General features: G+C 40.2%; 1 protein-coding gene across 2 annotated transcripts in view; it reads right to left on the bottom strand.

The window, feature by feature from the left end:
- Nucleotides 1-25,955, bottom strand: part of stol (voltage-dependent calcium channel subunit stolid) — a 42,467-nt gene that overhangs the window by 14,135 nt on the left and 2,377 nt on the right. The window contains exons 2-23 of one of the 2 annotated variants that reach the window (XM_046626602.2): nucleotides 20,878-20,959; nucleotides 17,057-17,167; nucleotides 15,144-15,366; nucleotides 14,853-14,984; nucleotides 13,786-14,376; nucleotides 13,469-13,605; nucleotides 11,966-12,046; nucleotides 11,749-11,829; nucleotides 11,557-11,631; nucleotides 11,456-11,470; nucleotides 10,610-10,717; nucleotides 10,344-10,415; nucleotides 9,901-10,042; nucleotides 9,170-9,391; nucleotides 8,789-8,888; nucleotides 7,111-7,143; nucleotides 4,118-4,237; nucleotides 3,877-3,989; nucleotides 3,220-3,359; nucleotides 2,462-2,634; nucleotides 1,654-1,856; nucleotides 84-399 (exon numbers count right to left, since the gene is read on the bottom strand). In XM_046626602.2, coding sequence (XP_046482558.1) covers nucleotides 84-399; nucleotides 1,654-1,856; nucleotides 2,462-2,634; nucleotides 3,220-3,359; nucleotides 3,877-3,989; nucleotides 4,118-4,237; nucleotides 7,111-7,143; nucleotides 8,789-8,888; nucleotides 9,170-9,391; nucleotides 9,901-10,042; nucleotides 10,344-10,415; nucleotides 10,610-10,717; nucleotides 11,456-11,470; nucleotides 11,557-11,631; nucleotides 11,749-11,829; nucleotides 11,966-12,046; nucleotides 13,469-13,605; nucleotides 13,786-14,376; nucleotides 14,853-14,984; nucleotides 15,144-15,366; nucleotides 17,057-17,167; nucleotides 20,878-20,959 — 3,270 coding nt within the window. The remainder of the gene's footprint in view (nucleotides 1-83; nucleotides 400-1,653; nucleotides 1,857-2,461; nucleotides 2,635-3,219; nucleotides 3,360-3,876; nucleotides 3,990-4,117; nucleotides 4,238-7,110; nucleotides 7,144-8,788; nucleotides 8,889-9,169; nucleotides 9,392-9,900; nucleotides 10,043-10,343; nucleotides 10,416-10,609; nucleotides 10,718-11,455; nucleotides 11,471-11,556; nucleotides 11,632-11,748; nucleotides 11,830-11,965; nucleotides 12,047-13,468; nucleotides 13,606-13,785; nucleotides 14,377-14,852; nucleotides 14,985-15,143; nucleotides 15,367-17,056; nucleotides 17,168-20,877; nucleotides 20,960-25,955) is intronic. The other variant, XM_046626610.2, reaches the window with a different exon arrangement.

Genomic DNA, 25,955 nt, shown 5'->3' on the forward strand with positions numbered 1-25,955 from the left:
GTATCATAAGCCGGGGGATTGAACCAATAGAAATATAATTGACAACGAAATAAGTAAATGTGCAAGTAATACTTATACGATACCTTTCGCACCCGCTCTCGTCGCAATTGGTCAACTTCCCCTTGAGCGGATTACTCAGGCCGCTGGTATTCAATCGTTCCGGTTGCAGTATGTAAAGCTCGGTCTTCTTCTCGCAAGCACGAATCCTTCGCCCTGCGGAATAACTCGCGTGAGTCGCGTGGGTCGCCGGGGGCACCGCCGGAGCCGGAGCCGGAGCAGGAGCGGGTCCTGCAGCCGGAGGCGCCGGAAGTTCCTCCGTCTCAGGTGCGGTTTCCTGAGTGTATTTAGGTTGATACGACTCGACGTGGTTCGTATCGTAGTCCGTATAGGCGGGTTCGTCTGAAAAATTTCACGTTCCAAAAATTCTTACTACACGTTCGGTCGTTATCGCTATCACAGAGAGATTTGATTGAATAACCAATTGCTTAATTACTACGCCTTGGTACCTACGAATTACCTCAGAACGAGGCGAATAATAGAGGTACAAGGAATACAATATACCTAATGGTAATAAAACTATAAAATAATAGTTGGCTAACATACGGTAAAGTAGAATTAAAGTGGCAATAATGTATCGCGTGTCATATAATGGTATTATGAGGACGTCCGCGCCATTATACGCCCTTTTACCACGCGTAAAGTAGAAAAAGCGTATTTTCCCCTCTTTGTATGTATGCGAAAAATATGAGGATACATTTAAAAACGTTGAAATCGGCAAATCGATCGATTAACGATAAAATATCTTGTCGGTTAAGCCCTTTCATCGCGAACTTTATGGAAAAGTAGCAGAAATACCCGGCGTCACCCGGTTTATAATTTTTTCTTTAATCGTTAAATTGAAATACTTGGAAAATTCTGATGAAGAAAAAATATCGCATTCACAGAGGAAGGAGCATCCATAAATTACGAAATCGAAACTCGAGGGTTTTCGACCCACTCTCCCCGCTTTTTTAATTTTCTGTCAGATTTAAAGACCCCCGCTCCGGCAAACGACATAAGCATTGCCCCCCCCCCCCCCGCCCTCACTCCCCCCCTCCGCACATGAACCTAGACTCCCTTTGTTACCGGGAAGAAATAATCACGCGCAGTATTCATTTTTATTCGTGAATTTCACTTTTTGCCAGACGATCCCAGAGACCCGCGTAGGATGCCCGTTCGCGCGTGTTTGCCCGCGGGACCGGCAGCATTACAGATCTGGCTCCGCTTCTCCCACTTAAACCACATTCCCCCCTGTCAATATCATCTTACCCCCACTACCGGCGATCAGAGTGGTGGGGCAACGGTGAGTCTGACAATGAGCGCGATAGTTCAAGGAGTAGAGAACGCATAAGACGTTCATTGATTATTAACTCAAACTTTTATGTAGAAAATTGAATATAACATAGCCTGTGACACTTCCGTAATCATGAGGAACATTTTAAACAAAGTTTCATAAAACTCCGTCAAATAGATTTTAAGTTAAATCTGTAAAAACGTCCGTACAAAGAATTTTACAAGTACATTGGTATACGTTATGGAAAATAATCACTTTCACTAATGGTGTAAGGTCACATGTGCTCAGTTACGAGCTTGTGAGTCCTTTCGGTCACTTACCATCCGGCTCTGTTTCTTCGGCGTGAGTCCACTGCACGGGTCCCCATAATCCGTAAAGATTCATCCGGACGGCGAAACTCCAGAATAAACCACCAATCGATGCTAACGTTTTGACGATCGAGTTCGAAATGGTTCTTACAGCAGCTGAATAATGCGACCGTTGAGGAAGACAAGCTCCCTGGTAGTCAACGACCGTTATGTTTCTGTTCGAATCAGAGAAAGCGGAAGCGTTGTGAATGCTGGATACCATCCCAAGGCAATTGCATCAAAGCCATGCACTCAAGTCACCGACGAATGTTGACGAAATTGCGTCAATTAGCAAGAGTACAATCACTCGCTGTCATTCCGAGAAATAGAATTTAAACTAAAAAACTGTACGGATTTACAAATTCTAATGTATCGAGCCCGAGACAATCGTTATTAACACTCGTATTGAGCAGAAAAAAGAGACGCGTCGAACTGTGAATATTCTGATACCTTGCCTCGATTCGAATCCAATTCTTTCTTTTGAACGGCGCGATCGCACCATGTATCGAACGGCTAATACTCAAGCTCATGCAATTGACAATCGGAAAATACGTAATAGACATAGCGTTCAACGATTTAAAAAATTGCGAAACATATATGCTTGAATATGGAAAATGAAATTATAGGTTGACTATAAGCGCAGTTTCACGATATTCCGTAAACATCTGGGCGCTGACCGCGTCCGGATAATCCTTAACTTAGGCGCATGACTCTGAAGCATAGTAATAATACCACGTGTTGTCTAGTGTGGCGAACGATCATAATTTAATCCTTGGTTCACCTGTAAATTCTATCTTGAACCAGAGAGTCCATGATTGTTCCGTCAATTTCACCGAAGAATTTCCCAGTGTGCTCGTGCCTTTCGCTTATAATAATAAAACCATTGTTGTCTAGGATATAACAGTCCAGTTCTTCAGACGCGCAAGTTTTTTTGCACTCCGTCATTGCTGTACACTGCGGATTGTAAAACGATTCGTGTATTATAAGTGCCCGTAATTTTATTCTTACACGACTTTAATGAATGACGATGGCCGAGTTCAAATGAAATCGATCCGCTCCTTCCAAGATATCGGAAGGATTTTTTATTTCACAGTCGTCGCTAAAATTTGCGCCCTGATTTCTCTTGATGAATGAAAATATAGGTATGAATTTAGGCAAATTGCACGTAAGTATGCGAGGAGTGGTTATGGATCTTTGCGAAAGGCTGGTTCTAGCCGTGCGCTTAGTTTCTTTGTTTTACTGGTAAAATATTTATTGCATGCGGAAAAAATATGAACATTTGTTTGCTGATTGGAAAAAATGTTTTGCAAGTGAATTGAACATTTCGACAGAGAAACAGAAGGATTATTATTAGATCCAAATTCAACTGAAATACTTCATTATGATCTACCATGAACTATTTTTTGTTATTGTAAAGTCGGTACCGCGTAGGGCTTGGAATCAAAATAAGTCTTTTGGTTGGGTGAAAAACAATAAAATTTCAAGAGAAGTTAGATACGCAGCTAGTGAAATATACAGGTCAAATTACAGCGTACTCACCGTCGACGTGATATTGATAAAGTGAGATGCCAGCGATGAATGTAGGAACTGGAGACCGACCACTGCCGCAGGAGCCCTGTGGCCCTTTCGTTCAACGAATACAGCGTGCGTTGCGGTTACCAATGATTTTGCACCGTCGGCTGCCGGATACAAAATAGAAAAATTCGATTTATCGAGTTGGAAGCGTGCCCTAAGCCGGTTTCGTTGGCATTTGATTCGCGGGGTTTGTTCATTATTGCTTCAATAAGTGTTTCTTTTTGTCCTCCTAACGAGCGAAACATGCGAGTGCCTACCTACGTTGGGTCAATCGTTCGATACTTCTCACCACAGAGAACTAATTCGCCACGCGAATAAAAAGACCGAATTTTTGTTAAACCCTACCGACAAACAAATCCTTGGCCACCTCTATCGTCGGCGGGATAAAGAGTGGCTTTGGTTATTGAAAAATTGATCAACTTAAAAATTTGTTGCATGGTGTTTCCGCCATTACGTGTATAGCTATAGTACTCGTATATCAACCAGTTGCGCCTGAGTAATGTACGGTATATCATTTCAGCTTGTATGCAGTTCGTACATGTTCGTTACGGAATATACCTATAGTATATGTATAATCAAGGTAGTATACGATGAAGAAAAGTAGGTACTTAATTGACTCACCGGCGTTGAAGGGCACACTGAACACAAAACTTTCCGGTTCGACGGAGTGCTGGTCGACGGCTCGCTTATACCAGGAGGAATCCATAGCCCTCCTGTGGACGTCGCCAAAGTGTCTGCGGATCACGGGAAAGTGATGATAAACTTATCCGGCAAAGCTCTGAATCGCTTATAAAGGAGAGTTTTTACCGCGTTTGCCCCATGGACAGCGTATAGGCATGTATAATATATCAGGAATAGTTACGGTTCGTTTGTAGCTTCGACTGCCGGAACATCCTCCTGTGACGGATGCTCGTGCCATCGGAGCAGTCCGCTACGGGTGGCGATAAAGCTGCGCGTTACTCCGAACATACCTTTTCCTTGGCTGCAAAACAAGAAAACACCGTCAGAAATAAACATTCACATCACCTTGAGGATAAAACGTGTCGACGTAACCCTGAACGGGGTTTTATTTTATACGAGTATAATTAGCATCAAGTATTATTACGGACTCGATGTGATAATATAAGTCAATTTTAATGGTGAATCGGTGTGCCGGTAAAAATAAATTTCTCTGCAACGGGTACATCGTTGCTTGGAGACATTCCAGAAACCACCGCATAAGTACACGCTTAAACTCTGACCCGCGCGTACCCTTTCACTGACCACTAATTACAAAATTCCTTATTATTATGGGAAGTGGTATTTATTGGCAAAATTCACTTGCATACTCATTCGCAATTGAAGGAAAAATTCAACTGAAATTCGGAGTATCGTATCAACAGATAAATATCGCAATTCCATGCATCCGGATGAGAGGTCAACAATATTCGTATAACGTATCATCAAAATTACCCACTCCTTGTCCTCGGGTATGCTGCTTGTTAAACAATTGTCAGATGCATCGGAATATCATACCAATTCCGGATACGGGCCAGAAAATATTTTCTTGTATGGAATATAGAAGAGCACCGATTCGCCTCAGTCCACTTTACACACAGACGCATCGTACTATTCAATACGGACTTATTTTACGCATGCATACTATTCGATATGACAACATTCCGCAGGGCTTTTCTCTGAAACAAACACCATCTTCTACACGGTATTATTCACCAAAGGTATCGGTCGACGCGAATGATATTTGATACGACGCGATGTTATTCTACTAGTACGCGATTGCACGTACGTACATATGTTGTATTCCCAATATTCTGCAGGGCATATATTTCTCTCCGATTTTTCAGAAACGAAAGATAATTTCACGGTGTTCGTGTTCAGGAACAACTGTTTGATAAAAGGCAATTTTGCTTTCTTCACAAGCTTATTGCAACACTTGTGTGACGGAAGCAATGTCGTCGAAAACAAAAAGAAATAAGAAAAACTCGTACATTGATGAAATACGTTGTTCCTGTTTGGAGAAATATCGGATAAGGTGACGCATCGATTCAAAAATTGATCCAGACGTCCGGATGAATTTTATTTTTTTTTCTGGAAAATAATACCCGTGTTGAATAACACATACGTATACTATAAGTTATATCGAATAATATCCGAGCCGGATAATGTCGTGTCGAACAACACTGCTTGCCGTGATCTTGTGTGCAAAATGGACTGACAATGAGGCGGAAAGGTACCTTTTCTGGAGTGATACGTCAAAAGCGCTACGTGTGGGATCAGTTTGTCCAGACCTATAAACCATTTCTGAGTCAATCCCGACCCTGTTTCGAAATTAACGAGCAGTACTTTCATCAATATTATGTCCTAATGTAGCTAGTCTCAATAACTCGGTCACTTTACGCGATGAGGCAATGAAATTTTCATTGTATAAATAAATATTACCTTCCATTATACGTAACAGGGTGTCCAGCGACCGGGAATTCCTGGAAAACCGGGAATTCGAAAGTGACCTTGAAAATGCGGAAAATATACGGGAATTTTTTCGTCAAATTGAACTTGCGTGAATTTTCGTCCCAGGTCTGATAATTATAATGAGAGCCCTTACTTAAATCATGTCGCATTAAAATCATATCTTCGAAATATTATATAATAACTCACCTAGTTATATTATTAATAAATATAAGCTATGTAAGAGTTTTTCCTTTTTTTTCGCGTCAATTTCCTCGCCACATCTCATATGCCTACAACTGCCATAGATGCATGTCTTAAGCAGGGCATAGGGATGCTCAACTTATTTTTACGGGAAATCCAACTGATTCGGATATTTATGTTCATCGACGAGCATATTATTTACAATAAGTATCCGGCGTACTTAAAGATTACTATTTAAAACAACTAATGTTCATTAGTTATACAGCTGAAAGTGATATAATGAATTTCCGGGAATTTTTATAAAATGATCGGAAAATTATGGGAATTTTCAAGTCCCGTGTTGCTGGACACCCTGTAACTACCCCTGCAATGTATTAGTATTGATTTCTTCGTGGTAATAAACCCGGGCGGATTTTTGAAAATCATCGTGGCATAAGGCGCGATGTCCGATAGTAAATATTCACGATACAAGAAGAATATTAAGTTTCCGGGTGGCTGACCTCGTCGCGATATCACAGTGATCAAAAGAAAAGAGCTCAGGGCATTGGGATTCAAATTTCAATCAGCAGAGCATCTGATAGACGGAATGGGCGCGGCAGTTACCCTGCAATACCTTACTAGTTCGTATCTTGAGAAGATAACAGGTGTAATTCACACCATTTGTAAACATGCCGCTCATCCAACAGTGGCATCGATATTGCATATATATGTGAGTTAGCCACATAAGTATATCGTAGATTTTCTCAAATTTCACTCGATACGAAATAGCTTTGGCGACTGCATAATTGAGCAGCCGTATAAGGTTTCGTTGCCCGGGTGTGCATATTATATGGGTACAGTTACGCTTTGCAAGTCAGGTTAACATTCCTTAAACACTTATTCGTACATTCTTGCAAGTTATCAAATGTATGAAATCCTTCCATTTCTATAAAGATCGGGTACGATCTTTACAAACCAATTAACAAAACACTTCTGTTGGTAACCCGTTGCAGTTGCACACCATTTACGCCCACACGTTAATATCATACGTTCTGATAAGTTATACATACACACATATGCACGTATACCATCCGAGTATACGTATACTTTATTTGTATGCATACACTACATATACAAATGTTAACGAAATCCAGTATTTCAATGACTGGTATATTCAGATAGGAAGGTGCACAAATTTTAATCATATAATCGTGTGTAATAAATTACCTGTGCAGTAGAGCCATCAGTATGGCAATTGGGCTAGCGGTGGAGACACAAATAAAAATGTAATAATAATAACAACAACAACAACAACAACAACAACAACTGCGGCAGCAACAACAGAATCAGTAATTATGGTGATGATGATTATGATGATGATGGTGGTGGTGGCGGCGATAGTAGGTGTAATGCGACGATGATGGTATAATTGGTATAATAATATTGATGACGATTTTGAGTGAAAAATTCAGTGAGGGCAATAGTATCGTAATGAGAATAGTGATGACGATGAAATCTTGGATGAAACCTTCGATCCAAACGAATGTTCAAAGAAAATGATGAATTATGAAATTATGAAACATTCATATCGGCATAATGTGTTGTGCAGTGGTGCATTTACAAGCTCTTTCCAACATACAGTTCGCCCGATTCCGAATTCACTACTCAATCCTCCATAGATTTTATTACGATACTTTGTGTTAATAACGGATAAGATATTGAAAATTTTTCTCGGTAATCATAAATTTCAATTACGGTCAACCCTTTGCAAAACTTGCATCTCCAATTATTATGATTAGCGTAAAAATGTACTAATTTAACGTTCAAATTTCCATGGAAAATAGCGAATGATTCCACGAGGCGTCGATTCGAATTCTGGAGTGGTTTTCCGAAAACAATTTTCAAACAAAATTTCAATTGTTAAAACCAAACAACAAATAACATATGTATACGATATGAGTTAGTCCACGTCAGGCAGAACGTGATTGGGTCGCTTACGCCAAGTTATTTGATTATTATAAATCGCTTTCGGTATATTCTTTCAGGTCTTCGGACAGGACTCGAATGTGATCGGATTATCGTCAAATCACTCGTGACCATGAATAAGTATATTCAGTAGAGATAAGCACAATCATATTTTTGTCACGAAATTGTTGTCGGTTGCAATGCATGTGAGTATACATTTTTTTTTTTTCTTAATTTCCCTTGCAATAAATTCAATTCGATTTGTTAAACTTTCTCAAAAAAATTTATTCTCGGATCCAGAGAAATATTTTTTGATTGATTGAACAAGTAATCGCAAAGACAATTTGCATTTGCAAGTGGTAACTCGTGTATCTGAATAAACAAAAAATGTCATTCCCCTACACGGTTGATCACCATATTTGGCATGGTCGAACATATTTTTTCATACGTAATACAAAACATTCGTCCAGCAGGTACCTGGAACCGTAAAACGACCCTTGTTTAAAATAAAAATGATGTTAGATTCATATGAGTGACGGTAATTATATGAACACCGCTTTTAATAAACGGAAATAAAAATTATGGGGTTTGTGGGATTTGACAAGTTCAAAGAACATACGTGAATGTCACTTCGACATATTGAAAAATGATTCTCACCGAAATCCTTATAATTTCTACCGCAAGAAAGTTCCATCCATATAATTACTGTCATGCGTGCGAATCCAAAATAACTTTTTTTTCCACTTACAGATCATTTGAACAACAATATGCATATCATATTTCTGTTCTGCTAAGCGTGGAATAACTCAAAATTAAAGTCGGTCGAACAGCGAATCGAAAATTCTAATATCGTATTGAGTGCCAGTGCATGAGGTGCGGAAAAATTGTCGTAACTGGAAACAGTATGGCATCCGCATTATGTGCGATGAGGGTGACGTACCTTTGCTTATCATCTTTACGCATAGAATGTGTACTTTTTCTATCAAACTCATCGGTTACCAAAGCGTCCAGCACCAACGACTGCACCAAAGTCTTGTCACCTGAAACCAGCAGTAATTATACGTATAAGTAGGTATAACATGCGCAACAATTCAATTGCACAGACCGGCCTAATAGATGTGTAGAGAATTAAACATGTAATTTCATCGCCAATAATAAATCGTGCTCGCTTCCAGAACTATTACTCGACGTGTTCTACATACGCACGGTAGTGATAGGGTTGATACGACGAAGGGACATACACCAACACGATCTCTCGTTGGTATAACGCTCACTGAGATTTTACCAAATCGGAATAATGTTACTCGGTGATAATACTCACAATAGTACGAATCCTTGTCCGGCTTACTCGCTTGTCTATGATGCGAGCTGGGGCTTCTGGGTCTCAACGACATCCATTTCCAACCAGGACGGCGAGTCCGGTCTAAGAAATGAAAAACCCTATCCTCGGGGCTGGCGAACCATTTGTTCGACCCTGAGTTATATTCGCAGTAAACCCAGTCGGGGTGTACCTTCCAGTTATTCCCCTTGAAAAAGTCGGTAACTGAAATGTTGATCAGATAATAAAGATGATTAATCCAAAAGTTTCACACCACTTTACGACTAACAATAAAAAAAAAAAAAAAAACCATATTTTCGAAATAGAGTCGGTATATATTCTACAACTATTTGAAAAAACAGTAATGGGAACTTGGCGGGAGGTTAATCATTGGCTTCGTCTTATAAACTGAGTGACCTAGTAAATTGAACGATACGGAGTCGGGTGGTTGAAGAATCGATTATCTTGTAGCTTGAGAGGCATATAATTTCTATTGCAATGGGCAATGGTAGATGGCGGTAAAACTCTACAGGGTGGGACAAGGGCAGCCTGTCAATTGTCAACTCGTGATCAGTGCGGTGATTAGTATCTACCAAGTTATTATGTGTAGATGGAGGAAACGGCCGTTAATTTATGAAAATTCACTACATCTATCTTATAGTTTTCACTCTGCCGATTTGGAAAGCGAAACAAAAATCATGGTAAATACAAAATTTTTTTCAATCTCATCTTACCGTTAAATTTAGCGTGCTTGATTTCTTGCTCTGCGAGGAGTTCGTACATCCCGTACCCCTCCGGCAAAGCGAGACCCAGAGAAAATGGTGTACCCTCGATCGGCATGTAGAAATATTTGTGCCTCCTCAAGGTCACCCTCTTCTGTGAATGTTTATTGGAACAGAAATCAAGTATTGGAATAGTTACGAAGATATCTGATAAGTGTTAACTGTCAGCACGCGGCACGCCTTTTCACATCGGCATTGGGTTCGCTCTTATTTTTTTCGAAATATCCAAAGAAGCAGGAGTATTATGTCGCATTAACAAGGAAAAAAAATGTCAATCACTGCGGTATCTTCCATATTCTAAATTTGTACCGATTGTATTTTATTGGCCCCTTCTCATTTCGTTTCTCCCAAATAAGGAAACTTTAGTTCAACTTTTTATAATGTGATATACTTACCATATCGTCATAGTGAATTTTCACAGCGAATTCGGTCTCTCCCTCCTTCTGATCAATCATATCGTGTCTCAGCTAGAAACGCAAAAAAGAAAAAATGAAGAAACAATACTAGAGATATCGAAGAACTCGATGATACATTGATACTTGTACGTTATACGCTGCTGTAGAAATAGTTGTTTCTATTACCAATCGCCATAGACATTACATATGTATAGGTATTGCCAGTCGCAAATCAAACTATAACCATTGACAACATAATGACTTACGTCCAAGAGCAGAGAGTTGTTCAGCGGATGGGAGGACGCCTCGTGTTCCGCCAGTTCGACTTCCGATAAATCAACGCTCACGTACTTTGGCCTCAGTGTCTCATCGTACTGAAGCAAAGTAATCGTTAACTTTCGCTCAAATGAGCAAACAAATTCTGTAGGCCAGTATATATCTGAAAGGTATCGACTTTGTCGCGGGATTTAATTACTATCAAGGAGACTGGTTACCATCATTATCGTTTTAAGAGCAGTAGGAAGGAGAGTAGAGCATGAGAGCACTTCTTTATGATTCAATGGCTATAATAGTCCCCAGATATGAATAAATATTGTTAAAAGAAAAGAGGGAAATGTCCGACATTTTTCGCCAAAGACGCTTTGGGTCACTTGAGGACGTTGTTTTACAATTAGATTCGTAAATGTAATTTTTTCGACTTTTTCTCCTCACAGTGGGTACGAGCCCGTACAAGATTCTACTCCCTATCCCTAATTTTTTTAAGTAACACTGCCCTCACGTGAATTTAATTTCCCCCATTGCGAGAAAACTTTATAGATTTTGGGCTAAAAATATGCCTAATAATTCACAGATACGTTTTCGGTCAGTTCCCTGGCCGCCCGACACCTCGTTCTATGCGGATAGAGGATTTGAAAAAAATAGATGTACCTTGTAAAAAAAATTCAGAATATTAATCCAAGACGCTTGTGCAGAGTGTTCAATAATAAAATAACCAAGCTCTAAATATATATATATATATATATATATATATGTAATAAATTGTATAAGTAACACATAAGCATAATTATTGTTAATGATCGACTTGCGGTCAGGAATGATATTCATGAACTTACGTCAATATTTCCTGGCTGCGTGTAATTAAACCACTCGTGTTAGGAATACAAGGAACGGGATACAGCTTCTGCAAGATACAGGGGAAATAAAAATACCTCACCAGGGGACGCAAATCCGGGTGGTACAAAATCCGACCATTGTTGTCAACAATGAACGAATAGCCATTGACGCCGAGCTGAAAATAAAGCAACGTCGTATGATATTTTCACGTCGTTATATCACACCTCGTCTATTGCTGTCGTCACGTCATGCGTCACAGTGTTATAAGGAGTCGTAACTAAATAATACGAACCTTATACGGAGGCACAAGCTTCTGTATCTGTTCGACCGGAACATCCGTACCTACGATTCCTAACAGATTGGCCACCCTCACCTAGAAAGATAGATACTTGCTCTGTATACCTAATATCGAATGCATACGCCTATGTAATTTACTTTATCAAAGGATTCTTTTTCTCTTCCGTGATACAGCTATAAGCATTGAAACAACTTTGTACTTGGATATTCACCGTATGGTTACGGCGGTCCAATATGGGCGCCGTCACAGAAGCCATCAGCTGCCCGCTACTTTCCTCGCCGTACCTGTTGCTCTGCATTTGGAAAGAAGAAAAGAATTGTATACAGTATACGAGGCGTACCCTGCGAAATCTCCGTGTTTTGAATTCCACCATGTTCGATTTTATAGTAAACCTTTTTAGGCTATAGTAAGATGTTCTAGGCCCCTGCAGTTGTTGGTTTATTTATTATTTTTTTTTTTTTTTCTTTATTTTCAGCCAAACGTTTTTGATTTACGAACATGCAAATATTTTCTAGACAGTCGTATGTAAATTTCTCTCGAAATACATTTCTTTATGCCGATCATGCGATATCACTACCGTGATTTGATAATTTTGGTCCATTTTTTATTTTGTATTACATCAGGCCTTCCAGTTCATACGATCCGCCAATTCGATTCCCTTACACCTTGCATTTTGTCTTCATCCTCATCTATAATAACAGGTTCAGTTCCCATATGCTGGTCGGAAGGTGATTACTCGCTACACTGCTAGTTGTGCACAACGCCGGCTAAAATGCAACTAGTCGATCTCTTAACAATACATCATTCGCCCCAGGTACTTGATTCTTCGCTCATTCGGCTAATACATATAAAATTTATACTTTAGTCCGATCTTTCAAACAATTCAGTTCATTACATTCCATTCTCTCCAAAGTATACTCCAATTGCCAATCCCACTTCATAACACATCTACTAGTTATGTTTACCTTATCCTCATTTGCAACGCTCCTGATCTAATAACGGAATAAACACAGCGATACTGTGGTATTGTAACTATTATAAAAAAAACTTAAGGAACGCAAGAATGCAATTTTTGAGAAATGTCTTGAAATTTTTGAACACAAACTTTTGGACATGACCGAAAGACGTTGACACAAAAATGGGAAAAACAATACAGGATGTAGGAATGTTAAATGTACTGCTATAGCCGCTAAGGTTTCATCTAATTGTAAATTAGAAATGATGCCGAGGTTCAAAACTCGGCGATTTCGTCTCAAATGTGCCATATAATTATATCCGATACCAGATCTTTTAATGAATGCGTGGAAAGGAAAATTAGATAATGAGATAAAAGTCCGCCTGTGCACAGAAAGCGCATGCAACTTTCATGGCCGATTTTTTTCTCGAGAAAGTCTATTGACCAAAGTAATTGGTTGCGTATAAGAGATGAATGAGAATTAAGTTGGTTTTTGTGCTACCCGGAACCAACGGCTTGGCATGGTTTCTCCACGTGTGGTGCTTAACAAACAATTGTCGTCCGCAAAAAGTAAGATCGTAGCTACCTAGGGTATACAGGTGGATCTACCTTTGCCACCTGTGACATGTTACGCATCCATGAAAAGACCGGAATGATATGTTATCAATGTAAAGTTTCGATCATTACACTAGACCCCATAAGTCTCAAATGTACAATTCACTACACGGTTCTAATTCAGGTTGAAACAATTGAAAATACCTTTCCTCCAACGTAAACGGACGTCCAGTGTATCGGATGATCGTGTTGATACAACACCATAGGTCTCGCCAGGACCTTGATATACTCGAAAACTTTTTCCTCGATTTCATCCATACTTGAAACTCTGGCGTAATAGCCTATAAATGATTTCAATGATCAACGATCAAATGATCAGATTTCCCCGTTGGACGAATTCACGGAATTGTAGATGTGAGTTTTTTTTTCTTTTTTTTTTTATAATCGTGAATTATATAGGCAAGTGTATAATGTTATTAATGTATATCTATTATCTATAGACCGATGGGGAGTGAGTTTACCTTTGTTTGCACACGCCATTGCGCGTAGTCCGGGACTCTTTTCTCCGCCAACGAGATAGACGAATATCCTTACCGGCATGTGCGGTGAATTATATCTCTTGATAAGTTCCTTCGGCACGTCGTTAGTGTCGGACGTGATCATCATGATCGCCTGGTTGCACTGGCTACCCTGGCCGGTTCTGTTGTACTTGTGCAATATCTCAAAGGCCGTGCTCAGGGCCGCGGAAGCGTTGGTTGTTCCCTCCGGCTTCATCGCGTCGAGGGCCACCTTGAGCTCCCTGACGTTCTCAGGTGTGGCCTGGACCATACTGTCCTTGAAGCAGAGAACAGTCTCGTCCACGCCCTCTGCATAACGGTAGACGTTCACGTAGTCGTCAGGGCCAAGGGTCCCCAGAATGGCCTTGGCTGTCGCTACGGCGAGGTCACGCCTCTTTCCGGACATGTAACCTCCGTTGTCGATGAGAATTGCTACGTCCTTAGAACTCGTTGCTCCTCCGACGAACCATCCGGAATTGCGAAAGTCGTATACATCGCGTACCACCGACGATGATCGAGACGGCGTCGATGTCGGTAGAGGTGGCCACGAAATAGCTGGAATTCGTCCGATCTCGTTATACCCATAACTAAAGGATACTCGGCAAAGCGGACCGTCACCCGGTGACTCGAGCTGACTCCGTGCCTTAATGTACTCACGGATAACAATTAAGCAAGGTGGTTTATCTCTGACGGTGGGTGCAATCAGTCGCTTACTTCACCGAATATTCCCTGTATTTTACGAGACAATTACGCGTTCGACGTCAAATAGATCGTATCTCGAAATTGGCGAACACAATACGGTTGCATGGTACAATTGGAGATGATGTACATACAATAACCCGAGACCCGAGAAATGTGGTGGTAATTATTGACGACATAGCCAAAAGTTACTTCACCAGCCTGGGGCGTAAGGCGTAAGCGGACGATCTTATACCGTGGTTTGTGTGAATAACTTCATACCTGTACAGGTATACTTTAAAGGCATATTCACTTCTGTGGCCCTTGAACGTAAAGGAGGAATTTCTACCCACCAGGAAAACGACGCAGGAAGCCGGAAGTTGCTCCGAAGTATTGCCACGAAAGCGACGGGTCGCTCTCATAATTATTGGCGAAAAGTGGATCCAGATAGTCGCTCCATCGAATACCAGCGGCGACATCCGGGTCTTGAACCAAAGTCGAGAATGATGAAAATATACTCGAAGGTACTACCGGCGCGGTCGCATTGTTATGCTCGTTATAAGTTGTGCATGGTCGTGAATAATATGATACAAATGACATGCGTATAATTCGACATGAACATTAAGATATAAAGGAATCCTTACCGGTATCTTTGACGCCAAATGGCAAAAGCACCGCGGACAGGCTAACGTTTACGGGCAAATGGTCAAAGTGACGGCTGGGAGTCAGGATCATTTCTTGAGAACCGGGAGCAATTTTTTTATCCTTTGTAAATATATTCAGACGGTGGGAAGAGTAATACTTAGGGGGTGACTCAACGTCCCTCGGGGCAGAGACGGCCGCCTGTTCCGCGCTCTCCATTATCCGCTGTAACATTCGAATGTAATTCGAATTTATTGTTCGACTAACACGAATACATTAAATACAGGTAAATAAGAACGCGACACCCGCATTTTACCATAGTTCAGTCTAACGTCGAAACGCTTTGATTCAAGAACTTTGAAACCAATTAATTCTACCAAATTCACCTCATAGGTCGCCAACCTTGGGGAATCTGCTTGGAATTTTAACGCTGAGAACAGCAAAGGTTTCACGTTCAAATTCATTCACGTTCTCAATAGTTTTGTTAAAATTAGCAAGTTAAAGTTGGCCTTGTACCCGCAGATTTGCAAGAACTATAGTCCGAACAAAATGTGCTGTAAATGGGATAGCATGAAAAGATTGCGTGTGTAACTCATAAGGGTCAATACTGCATGTCTTACAATGTGCTATTAAATCCCGTTTTACATTTTAAGAGTATGAAAATTGAGCGAAGCATTCCCCACTCCACCCAAATTGCTTCGTGTCACCATCAGGTCGCGTCTCGTTGGAGATTTACCATTTCCTCACAGATCCGTGCCAGACACTCTTGTTCCATATCGAATCCAGAATCTTATAAAAAGGCGCCAATAAATCGTGTACCTCCTGCCCGACTTACAATTAGTCTTAAGTTTCCCTTCATCCTACTCACAATCAACTGAATTCAAGGAGTACCTGTTTACACGTATTGACAAATAAGCTTTGTTTTTGAACTTGTCTTTGCAGGCACAGTGCCTACAAGTACACAAACGTCAGGTATACGCCCACGTGTGTTTGTGCGCGTCGTGTCTAGGTATGTATAAACACAAGCGAAAATGGAGAGTATTGATTGGCGGTGGTCTTGAGACGCGGCCGGCGCGACGCTGGGCGTCTCTACGACCGTCGTACCTCGCAGTCCACAGCCCTTATTCTTCTTCTTGAGCCCTTTAGGGCGCCTACCCTGGTCATCCCCGTATTGCCCTTCGTATCAGAAGTATAGGTATTTTTATCGCCTGCCACCTTTTCCCTAATTTCAAACACAATTTCAAAACGCTGGTACGCTTTATTAGTATGACACGTATCGTGAACGACAAATTCGTCAGTTTTTTTTCCGGGGGCAGCATTCCGCAGTCTAGCTGTCAGTCAGTGTTTCAGGTGCCATTACTGAGATCGGCTGCAACGCCAAGATTTTAGGGTATATTACAAGTTCAAAACAACCTTATGATCTGGCAGAGAAACATTGCGTTCAATATTAAAACGTTAATGATTTTCTAGAAAATGCCCATTTTTTCGACAGTAAGGGTGGTCGGCATTTAAGGGGTGTGACTCACGTGGTGGCTCATTAGGTCAAACGGCGAGATTGTTGGCTGGGACACGGGATAATTCAATGACGTTATATAGTAATTTTATACGTGACAATACAATTTTATTAATTGCAATTCAACTACGAACTGTGTTATCATCGTGAAATTGAAGTTTTTTAATCAACGAGGGATGGATGAAATTTCATTCGCATTCGCGATTTCAGATGGTTGGCAAAGGGTTATTTATTGCAGAGAAATATTCTCTAGAAAGATATTCTGTAGAACATGTACCCTGTAGACCTGATCATTTCGTTCAGTGAGATAAGTGCTGCACTGGCGTGCCCGGACTATTGGCAAAAACACGCAGATTTAACTGGTTTTAAGTTTTGTGTGAATTAGTGAAAATGACCACTCACCATGACGGCATTCATTTTGAAATCCATCATGTTTTTCACTTCTGCTGCCATTTCTCGGATCAAGAGAAGCCCGTCCTTCCGTGCCACGTCAGCCTCCACTTCGTGATATTTCTGTAGGCAAGGAATAAAATTTATTGCAGTAACGAAGCGACGAAAAGTATCAGCTAGAGATAAATTCTCAAGTACTGGATATTGACTAGTTGAGTAGTAAAATTATCTTTCTTATCCATCCTCATGCTCAGTCACCACTCACGATCATGAGACCTGGCAGCTTTCAAATTAGAGGAGCTCATAAGTCATTGGTCCAACGTCAAGAACCCGATACTTTGTCACCTCGAGCAGACAAACTACCCTTTCGGCACTTGTTTTTTTTTCTTTGTTTTTTTTTTTCAATTTTCAACGCAGAGACATCAGAGAGAGAACTCTGGATTTTTCAAATCAGTTATCATCGCCCTAGCAACGATCTGTAGTAAAGACCAAAAATCACTAACCGTCTGCGTCATAATTTGAATGAGAACCTGACGGCAAATTCTGCAGTACAAGATGCGTTGAAGCACTTCGGTAGATATTACCCACTTTTTCAAGCAGATGGCATAATAAGAAGAACGTGGTGGAAGACTGCAATGAGTTTGCTCTTTCGAAGTAACGGCAGAAATTTTACGTATCAGTGAAATATTATGCATCAGAAACATTAGAAAATCTGCCGACAGATGAAAATTGGAAAACGATTTCGCAATAGCTGCACTAACAATAAGTCTTCGGTGAGCTTGTAAAAAGATTCGCGATAAGAAAAATTTCCGCCGAAGATTCACGGATGAAATTGTTACTAGACTAAGGGTGGCCAGGGGTTAGCCACCAAAGCAGTCATTGTGTTACTCCTTACTTTAGTCATTTTGCAATCACTGTAATCACGTTGTACTCACGAAAGTGCCTGCCACCAAGGAGACATTTTTTAAATACTAATCATATCGTAATCATTGTGATTGCAGTAATCATGAAATCTTGAAAACCTTGATAATGTGAAATTTGAAAAGTAAAAACAAAATCACTGATGATTACAGATGATCGCATATGAGTGCTGGTTTTTTGTAATCAAGGCAGTCATGAAATTTTTCTGTAGTCATATGTAGTCAAATTTTCATACCTAAAAGGTGAAATCTTTTGCAATCGTAAGAATTTTTATATTATCTCTGTAGTCCGCTATCACTGCGTCGCGTTTTTCCGAGTGAGCGTGAGAGAGCCTACCACTTGAACGGCGGCTTCTGTCCGACAATCAATCCAAGATGAGTAGATAGATACCTACTTGTCGCAAAGTTTACCAATCCGCAGCTGTAGGCAATTGTCTGAATAGCCATTTGAATTGTAAGTATGCGCAGGAAGCGTTTTCGTCGCCCCTAAAAATATTAATTTCGTGGAGTTTCACCACTTTTCTCGCCATTTTGAAAAACCTTTTAGAAATCTTGCATTCTGACAAAGTCTTCGGGGTGTCGAATTTTCATACCTACAATAACGATTATTCATGTTATGCCGAATTCATTGAGTTGTTCCCAGTTCCAGCAAACAAATTTTTGTACTTCCCGAGACACGAAACCGGCTGTCTCTACACCTATCGTGCCTATTCGAGAGAACATTCGATTTGAAATTATTTGCGATAGGGCGGGTAGTACGATATCTGATAAATTAAAACAAAGAAAATAAACATATACGAATGTTGCAATACTAATTGCCCGAGGAATTCATCGTAATTTGCAAAGATATTTGGCAGACAAACCTCACTCGTGACAGACCGTTACCAGGCGAAATTAATAAAATATCCTAAATGTGACGCTACAGCATCGCATGGAATGTCCCATAGATGCATGCATAATTAATTAATAACCCTGCGTTGTACGTATACGTACAATTTGCAACGAACCGTAATTATTACTATTTCCAAGTAATTTCCAACGCATGAAGTACGTACCGACGCGACGACGGTACACCCTGCGAGTGTATCCCTACCCCGTGCCTAGATAGATACGACAGGTATAGGAAGGGTGGTACAACAGGGGCGCTTCGCAGACGTGCTACCGACAGCCGAGAGACCGCTAACGATGACGGATGACGAACTACCCCTCCGCTCTCCCCAGGCCGCTGCATTCGACGTTGTCGTCGGTTGCTCTACATACGTATAGCTCAGCTCAACTGTCGCCTATTCTTATGCAAGGATCGTTATGCCTGTAGAAACTTCTACACGCGTGAACGCAAGTGTCACTTTACAGGACTTCGGTTGTACCTATGGCGGATCGCGGGCTGTACTCTTTCGTATACCTGCACATTTGTTATCTGCACTGTGCAAAGTACCGCATACTCTGCCTTTTCGCCGAGTTACCCCTCCGCTAGTTGTTGGCTACATATTGTTAGAAAAGTAACAACGTTTAATTGTAAGTAAAGGTTCACCGATAAAATCGTGTGTGTTTTAGAAATACGTCCACTCGTCTTAAAGTTGTGAGATTTACTGTTTCTCCAATCGCAGTGATTGACGCAGCAATTGACAATCAGTAATTCAATTAATCATGACATGCGTTGCTTTTTAAGGGCCTAAATTATCTTCTTTAAATATACAGCGTGAGAGGGTACCTTCGTAACAGCATCTATGTAAGTGTTCGTTTGGTCTTTGGACCAACGATTTAATATAAGTAGCATATCCAATTGCTGGAATGATTAGAACGACCCACAGACGTACGCATATACCGTCCGTTTAATACGCACAAAACCATATTGTTAGTATCTTGTTTCTTTATAGAATGGCAGTCCGGACGCTTGCCGATATAGTATGCAGACAATAAGATTTTCTCAAAAATCGCAATCCCCGTGCCCTCAAAAAAGTGCTCCCAGTTGGTAACCAGTGCAGGTTATGAATATCATTAAAAGGGTACGATCAGGCAACTCGCTAAAACTTTACGTCAAATTTTTATGTTACGAAATTTTTGACTGCCAAGTGTCTATAAAAGGTCTTGGTAGCACAATTTAGCCAAATACACAATATTTACGATTTTAGCCTAACGAAAAATTGGAAAAAATTAAAGTTCGGACTCGATCGTCAAGTAAATTAAGTTTTGTATTTTTTATTTTTTTTCATCACGGTAGCGCTCCTACATCTGGATTATTGTACATGCAGAAACTGAGAGTCAGCAATTTTTAAAGAGAATCGAGGCAAAAACAAGGAGAGACTACAACGGTGGGAATATTATAATCAGCTGCAGTATGTTAAAAAGGCCTTCTCGATAACTTCTCGCACAAAATTGCAGTAAAACGACGTAGATGTACATATGAGTACAACTACATGCGAAATGCTCGATTTTCTACACCAAGGTTTTCAATTGTCTCAATTTTACGCACTATGTTATTGAGCGGAAGTTTACAGGTGGGTACCCACCTGACTCAATCTCGTTTCCGACAATTGTCAATTTTCCTTCTGTACGTGTAACAAATGTTGGTACGAAGGTAAGCTAGCACCCTGTATATTTAAAGACGGGGAGTATATCATTTTTGAGATAAATGCATATTATAAATAAATAAACTACCTACAAGAATGCTGCATCAATTGACATTTTTGTGAACATAGTCTTGCCTCAGAAGTTAGAGACACAACACGTGTGTCCGAATGTTTATTACATGAATATTCTTAATTTTTTAATCATTTTACTTTACTCGCACTGTCTTTCACATCCATACACTTTTAAGTTATCGCTTGGGCACCTCTTTTGCAATCATACACGATATGTACGCTGGTCGGCGTGGCGTAGAAAAGAAGTTGTCGAAATCGATTTTTAACTTACCCGTTGTATTTCATTCATCTTTGTCACCTGTCTACCAAACTCCCAAAGATCCACGCCAAATTTTAGCGCCCAGTTCTTGACTCTATAACAGAATAACGAACCTGTGTGAAATACTGCGAGTGCATATTATTTAGGAGAATATTAATCATCATTAGCTGGAACGCAGACATCGACAAGTTGGTATAACATTTTGCGAATGTACTATCCGGCAAATGATTTAAATCTTTGCACGCTGTATTTTATTATTACTCTCGGTCATTCATATTTCGCTGGTAGAAAAGAAATATGAATTTCGATATCCTTTCAGAAGAATGCGGAACACTTCGGAACCGAAGAGCGTATAGAGTGTTTCTGGAAAAACAGAATTATTAGCTTGGCGTACCGATACGGTAGGGCAATTAAAAATTGCGTTTCGTTTCTACCAAAAGTACGAGTATAGTCTACAAACACTTTACACGTAGCTCTGGCTTGTATTGAGAATAACATTTTGCAATCACTAATTCTTAGCAACGGTTATTTCCTACAGGCCAAAGAACCGTCATTCGTCTTCAGCCATTGAAAATTTTCACACAAGTCGTGACTTACAAGGATATTCGGAAGAAACGCGCAGTTTCGAATTCTGTTTAAGGCAATATAGGTATGTCTATCCACTTGGCCCATTTAGCTCATCGAATATCTTATGGCCCTTAGCCCAAGTATTTCTACGTCACGTACTACAAGCGTAGGAGTTTTCCGAGTTCTTGGAAGTCCTAGGATCAGAGTTGCGAGCATCGGCAAAAGCTGGCACGCAACTGTCAGTAGGTGAACCTACAACTTGTAGGTACATACATACCTAGCAGCGTAACAAAGGTACGCGCACCTCTTGCGTTATAACAACTGTGTAGATACCCAAATAGATACGCTATTTACTTTATACCGGCCACCGGGGTAAACTCTATGAGTTTCGAGTCGAGATACCGACGCGTAACTGCGATTTCAACTCGAAACTCAAACAACCGATACAATTGCGTTGTATCAGAAGCATCACGCACGGTCCTTATACAGTTCCTACAAACGGCAACGGTTGTAACATCCCTACATGCCGCGTATATACGTATGTTATAATGTCATACATATTTGCGCATACAATTAGATATAGGTAGGTAAACGGCACACACTTATCCGCAGATGTTTGCACGTTACGCGGTCACAAATGGCCGGCAATACCGAAATGATTCCGGACCCTTGCCCGGCCCTTCTTTCGCAAGCAGCGAGATTATCCACGGCAGAAGAGATTTGTCCGTAAATCCCGTATGCATCTATAAAATGCGAGAAGGACAGAGAGAAGAAACTGCGAAACACTCTATTTCTAGAGATACGGCAAGGATTCGCGTGATGAGTGTTCTTCAAAGGATTCACGCGCATGACAAACATACTCGTATTCCTAAGCCGCGCAGTTTGCGAAAAAATTTATGCAAATTTCGACTATTACATGAAAACAAGACGCAGCTCATGCACTTATGTTTATCCGGAAATTGGTGGTGACAACAAGGAGACACATGTCGATGATTCCGTTGTACTACATACAATTGAAAAACCAGCCACACGACTCGGAATCTTACGATTTCCATTGGCGATTGCTGACGGAGACGGTATAAGAAACCTGCAATAGCCGATTAAGCAACAACGTTACCCAAGTCCCCACGCACGAAGGATCGTATCTGCTTCGAAATTCATTTTCAACAAAAGTTGTACAAAGTATACTTTGGGCAGAAAAAAGTTTGAATTCGATATTATTATAGGTACGAATGCGTCCCAGATCTGGTACCCGTTAAATCCGACCGTACGTAAACGACTGATTGCGAGCTACCTCGAAGACGATCTAAGCCCGTGTGATGTCTTTTGGACAGCATCGTATACGGCATACATGAACATGGGACAACCTATACATATAAAATAATTACCCAATCAGTGACCAAGAGCTTAACGAAATCCCTCTACATTTATGCATCAGCTGCACTCAGAAATTACAAAATGAATAAAGGTATGCCTGACCACTTGCAAAGGAAAACCTCCAAGGGAAAAAATGCATTTATTCAAAGTGGTTGACATAATGATGGGAAAGGTCATCGCGTGAAAATTGTTTGGAACTAATTAAAATTCACTGTATATAGAGAGACTGCGTAATGGGGCATTACACCTGAAATCTCGTGCAATGTTTTTTCTCATATCGGACGAGGCGGGAAGAGGCAGCAGATATTACGTTATAAATTCAAACATATAATACAATTTGAAGATGACTAGTTGGAATTATCGCATTAGCAATTTTAGTACAATTACACCAACCTATTGTATGCCTGCCTATCTTAGTAGTGTGTTGATTTGGAATGCGAAGTCCTAAATATAATATTTCATTATAACATTCTAAAGACACTTATCCTTCTTCGGTCACAAGACAATCTTATATCGATGGCAACGAGGTTTCACTTGAACCGCGCCTGAAGGTTAGACTCGCCCGACTTTTTTCTCGCGTAATCCCATCTTTAAGCACCTCGTATCGAATTTGTATACCGCACCTTCGACTTCGCGCGGTCATACGTGTTTAACAGAATTTTTTTTTAGATTTTCTACATGACCGTTTAGTAGCTTGGAGATCTCCCTTCAAGGTGATTTTTTAAATATTGTTCGAGATTGTTCCTCGCCAAGTTATCCAATATCAAAAGAAATAATTTCTCAAAATCTTTGATCCTGCTTAACAAGTCAAAAAATCATTTTATGGAAATTTGAAAATAAACGAGCTTGAACCTCGAAATGCTGCTTTTCTGAATATTGAACAGAAAATGATCCGCAATGCCAGCTGCAGATTTGACAACTGCCCAAGATGGCTCTTGAAATTCAGCGATCGAGATTTAAACTCACCGCGACACAGCTTCCACAAAAATACCGAGCGTGTTTCCCGGTCGTACAATCTTGAGGAATAGAACAGTTTTACTTCAAAGCCCTGTTCTAAAATTCTTCCCACGTTCATTAATACCGGAGATATTGAAGTACAAACGCTACTTCCGGTATTAAGATTGCCCAAAGTTTTTTTCACTCATTATACCTATGATCAAAGTTTTCGCACACTATTTGTTTTGATATTGGATAACCGAATGAGTAACAATCACAGATGTTACGTGCTCATCGCTATTTCGCACTCACAACTCATTCTTGGTCTCTATTACCTGGAAGCTACATAGGTGTATGTATTATTACGCCAGATTAATTGTAAACAATCCCTAGGGCATCCTATGCACACCCGACTATAGCCTCTTGTTCCCAGAACTCTGGTCATGGACTCTGCTTTCTGCACTCACTCCCGCATCGTTCCGCTCACCCCAAGTCACTTCCCGTCTTATACCTTCTAAACTGTGCACCTCGTCTTTACCTCTCGATCTATGCGCTAATCTTTGCGACTCTCTAATTAGGATCGTCACCACGCATTCCTACGTTTATAATCAATGAGTCACCAAGTCCTATTTCACTTACAAGACCCATGTTCACTTTCAACACCTCAATCAAGAGCCCTCATCCCAGTTAAACCCAGTCGCACTGTATTCCCTGCCGCTCGGGCATAAACGACCCTCAATTCGCACCACAGACAATATTGAAAAAATGATTTTGAATGGAAAACGCCAATCTGCAACTCCGGGCTATCTTGAAAATTTGAAGAACAGTTCTGTTGTTTGCGTTAACGGTGCAAAGTCGAAGGTTCAATTTAAAAATTTGGCATGGGTGACTTAAAGATAGAATTACTCTACAAAAAATGCATATAGACTAAATGTGATGGAACTTGAAGCCAAGATTTGCAGTTTTAAAATCGTTTTCGATTCAACTTTCTACTTGCATTTTACGCAAAGTTTCTGCGTTTCAAAGTTGGATCTTTCTACAGCAAAAGCGGGAGGGAAGGGGCTCGTTAATTTTTTTCACGAGTGTATTTACGTTCTTCCACACTGACAGTGAGAAAAAAGTGAGACGTATTATTTATTACAGAAAGTAACAAAAGTTTTGAGACCTCGCAATATAGTGTCTCGATGTTCGTCACAAAATCAGAACTTTTCAAACTGTCGAATTAACTGAAAATCAAACCGTAGAAGTCACACGAAAAGTCTGGTAGCCAAAAATCATTTAAAATAGCAGATGAAATTGAACATGATGACGATTTAGACGTACAAATTTCACGAGAGATGCTCTACGTCTAAAGGCCTCAAAAAAGTAACGTCAATTTTCGCATATGTCAACTTGCTCCTAATTGCCTTATACCTATACCTATCGTGTTGTGAAGTTGCGCGCTTTGGTCCTAAATTCGAAAAGAAAATCCACTTGCAACAAATATTAAGTTTAGTTGAGGAGGAATTTTTGCGATTTGCAATTTTAAATTAGGCTAATTCTGAACTCTAATCAAGTCTTCTGTATAAAAACGGCAGAAAAAGCAGAAAGTGTATGAAAATCCGGAAAATGTGACCAAAAGTGACATTGTGTACAAAAAGTAGGTAAAATCGGCTTTAGTGACTGATCACCAGAAGTCCCGCATGAATTCAATTCACTTTGCAAATTTGTATTGAATCTGCGTCAGGGGATATGTTGACGACTCGTCTGAGACGCTGCAAAGACAGATGACATGTCTAATTCAAAAACTGAGAATAATCAATTAGTAACCCACCCGTTCTGAAATTTCGTTCTTAGTTCGCTTTTAGTGTTTTCCAAACTGGACTGTGATTAATTGTAAATGGAATAATAAATCGTCTATAAATTTGTGTTAATTAATCTACGGTTATATGATATGAACGGAGGGTCTTCGTAAGATGTCACGGTACCGACATGTCACTTATAATTCTTGGATACTGGACTCAACGATGTTATTTTTTTCTCATTTGCGTTATACCTTTTTAAGTCAATTACGTTTCACACCTTTTGACTACGATAGCGCATTACGATTTCATTTAAACTTACGAATATAAAGATTTGTCTCGCATTGTTACATTCGTACCAAATCTCAGAATCAAAATTGATTTAGGGTAGAGAGGAAATTATTGAGTTATTAATATCATATTTAGCTA

Source organism: Neodiprion pinetum, chromosome 1 (genome assembly GCF_021155775.2).
Source record: "Neodiprion pinetum isolate iyNeoPine1 chromosome 1, iyNeoPine1.2, whole genome shotgun sequence".
In the NCBI taxonomy this organism is placed as follows: Eukaryota; Metazoa; Arthropoda; class Insecta; order Hymenoptera; family Diprionidae; genus Neodiprion; species Neodiprion pinetum.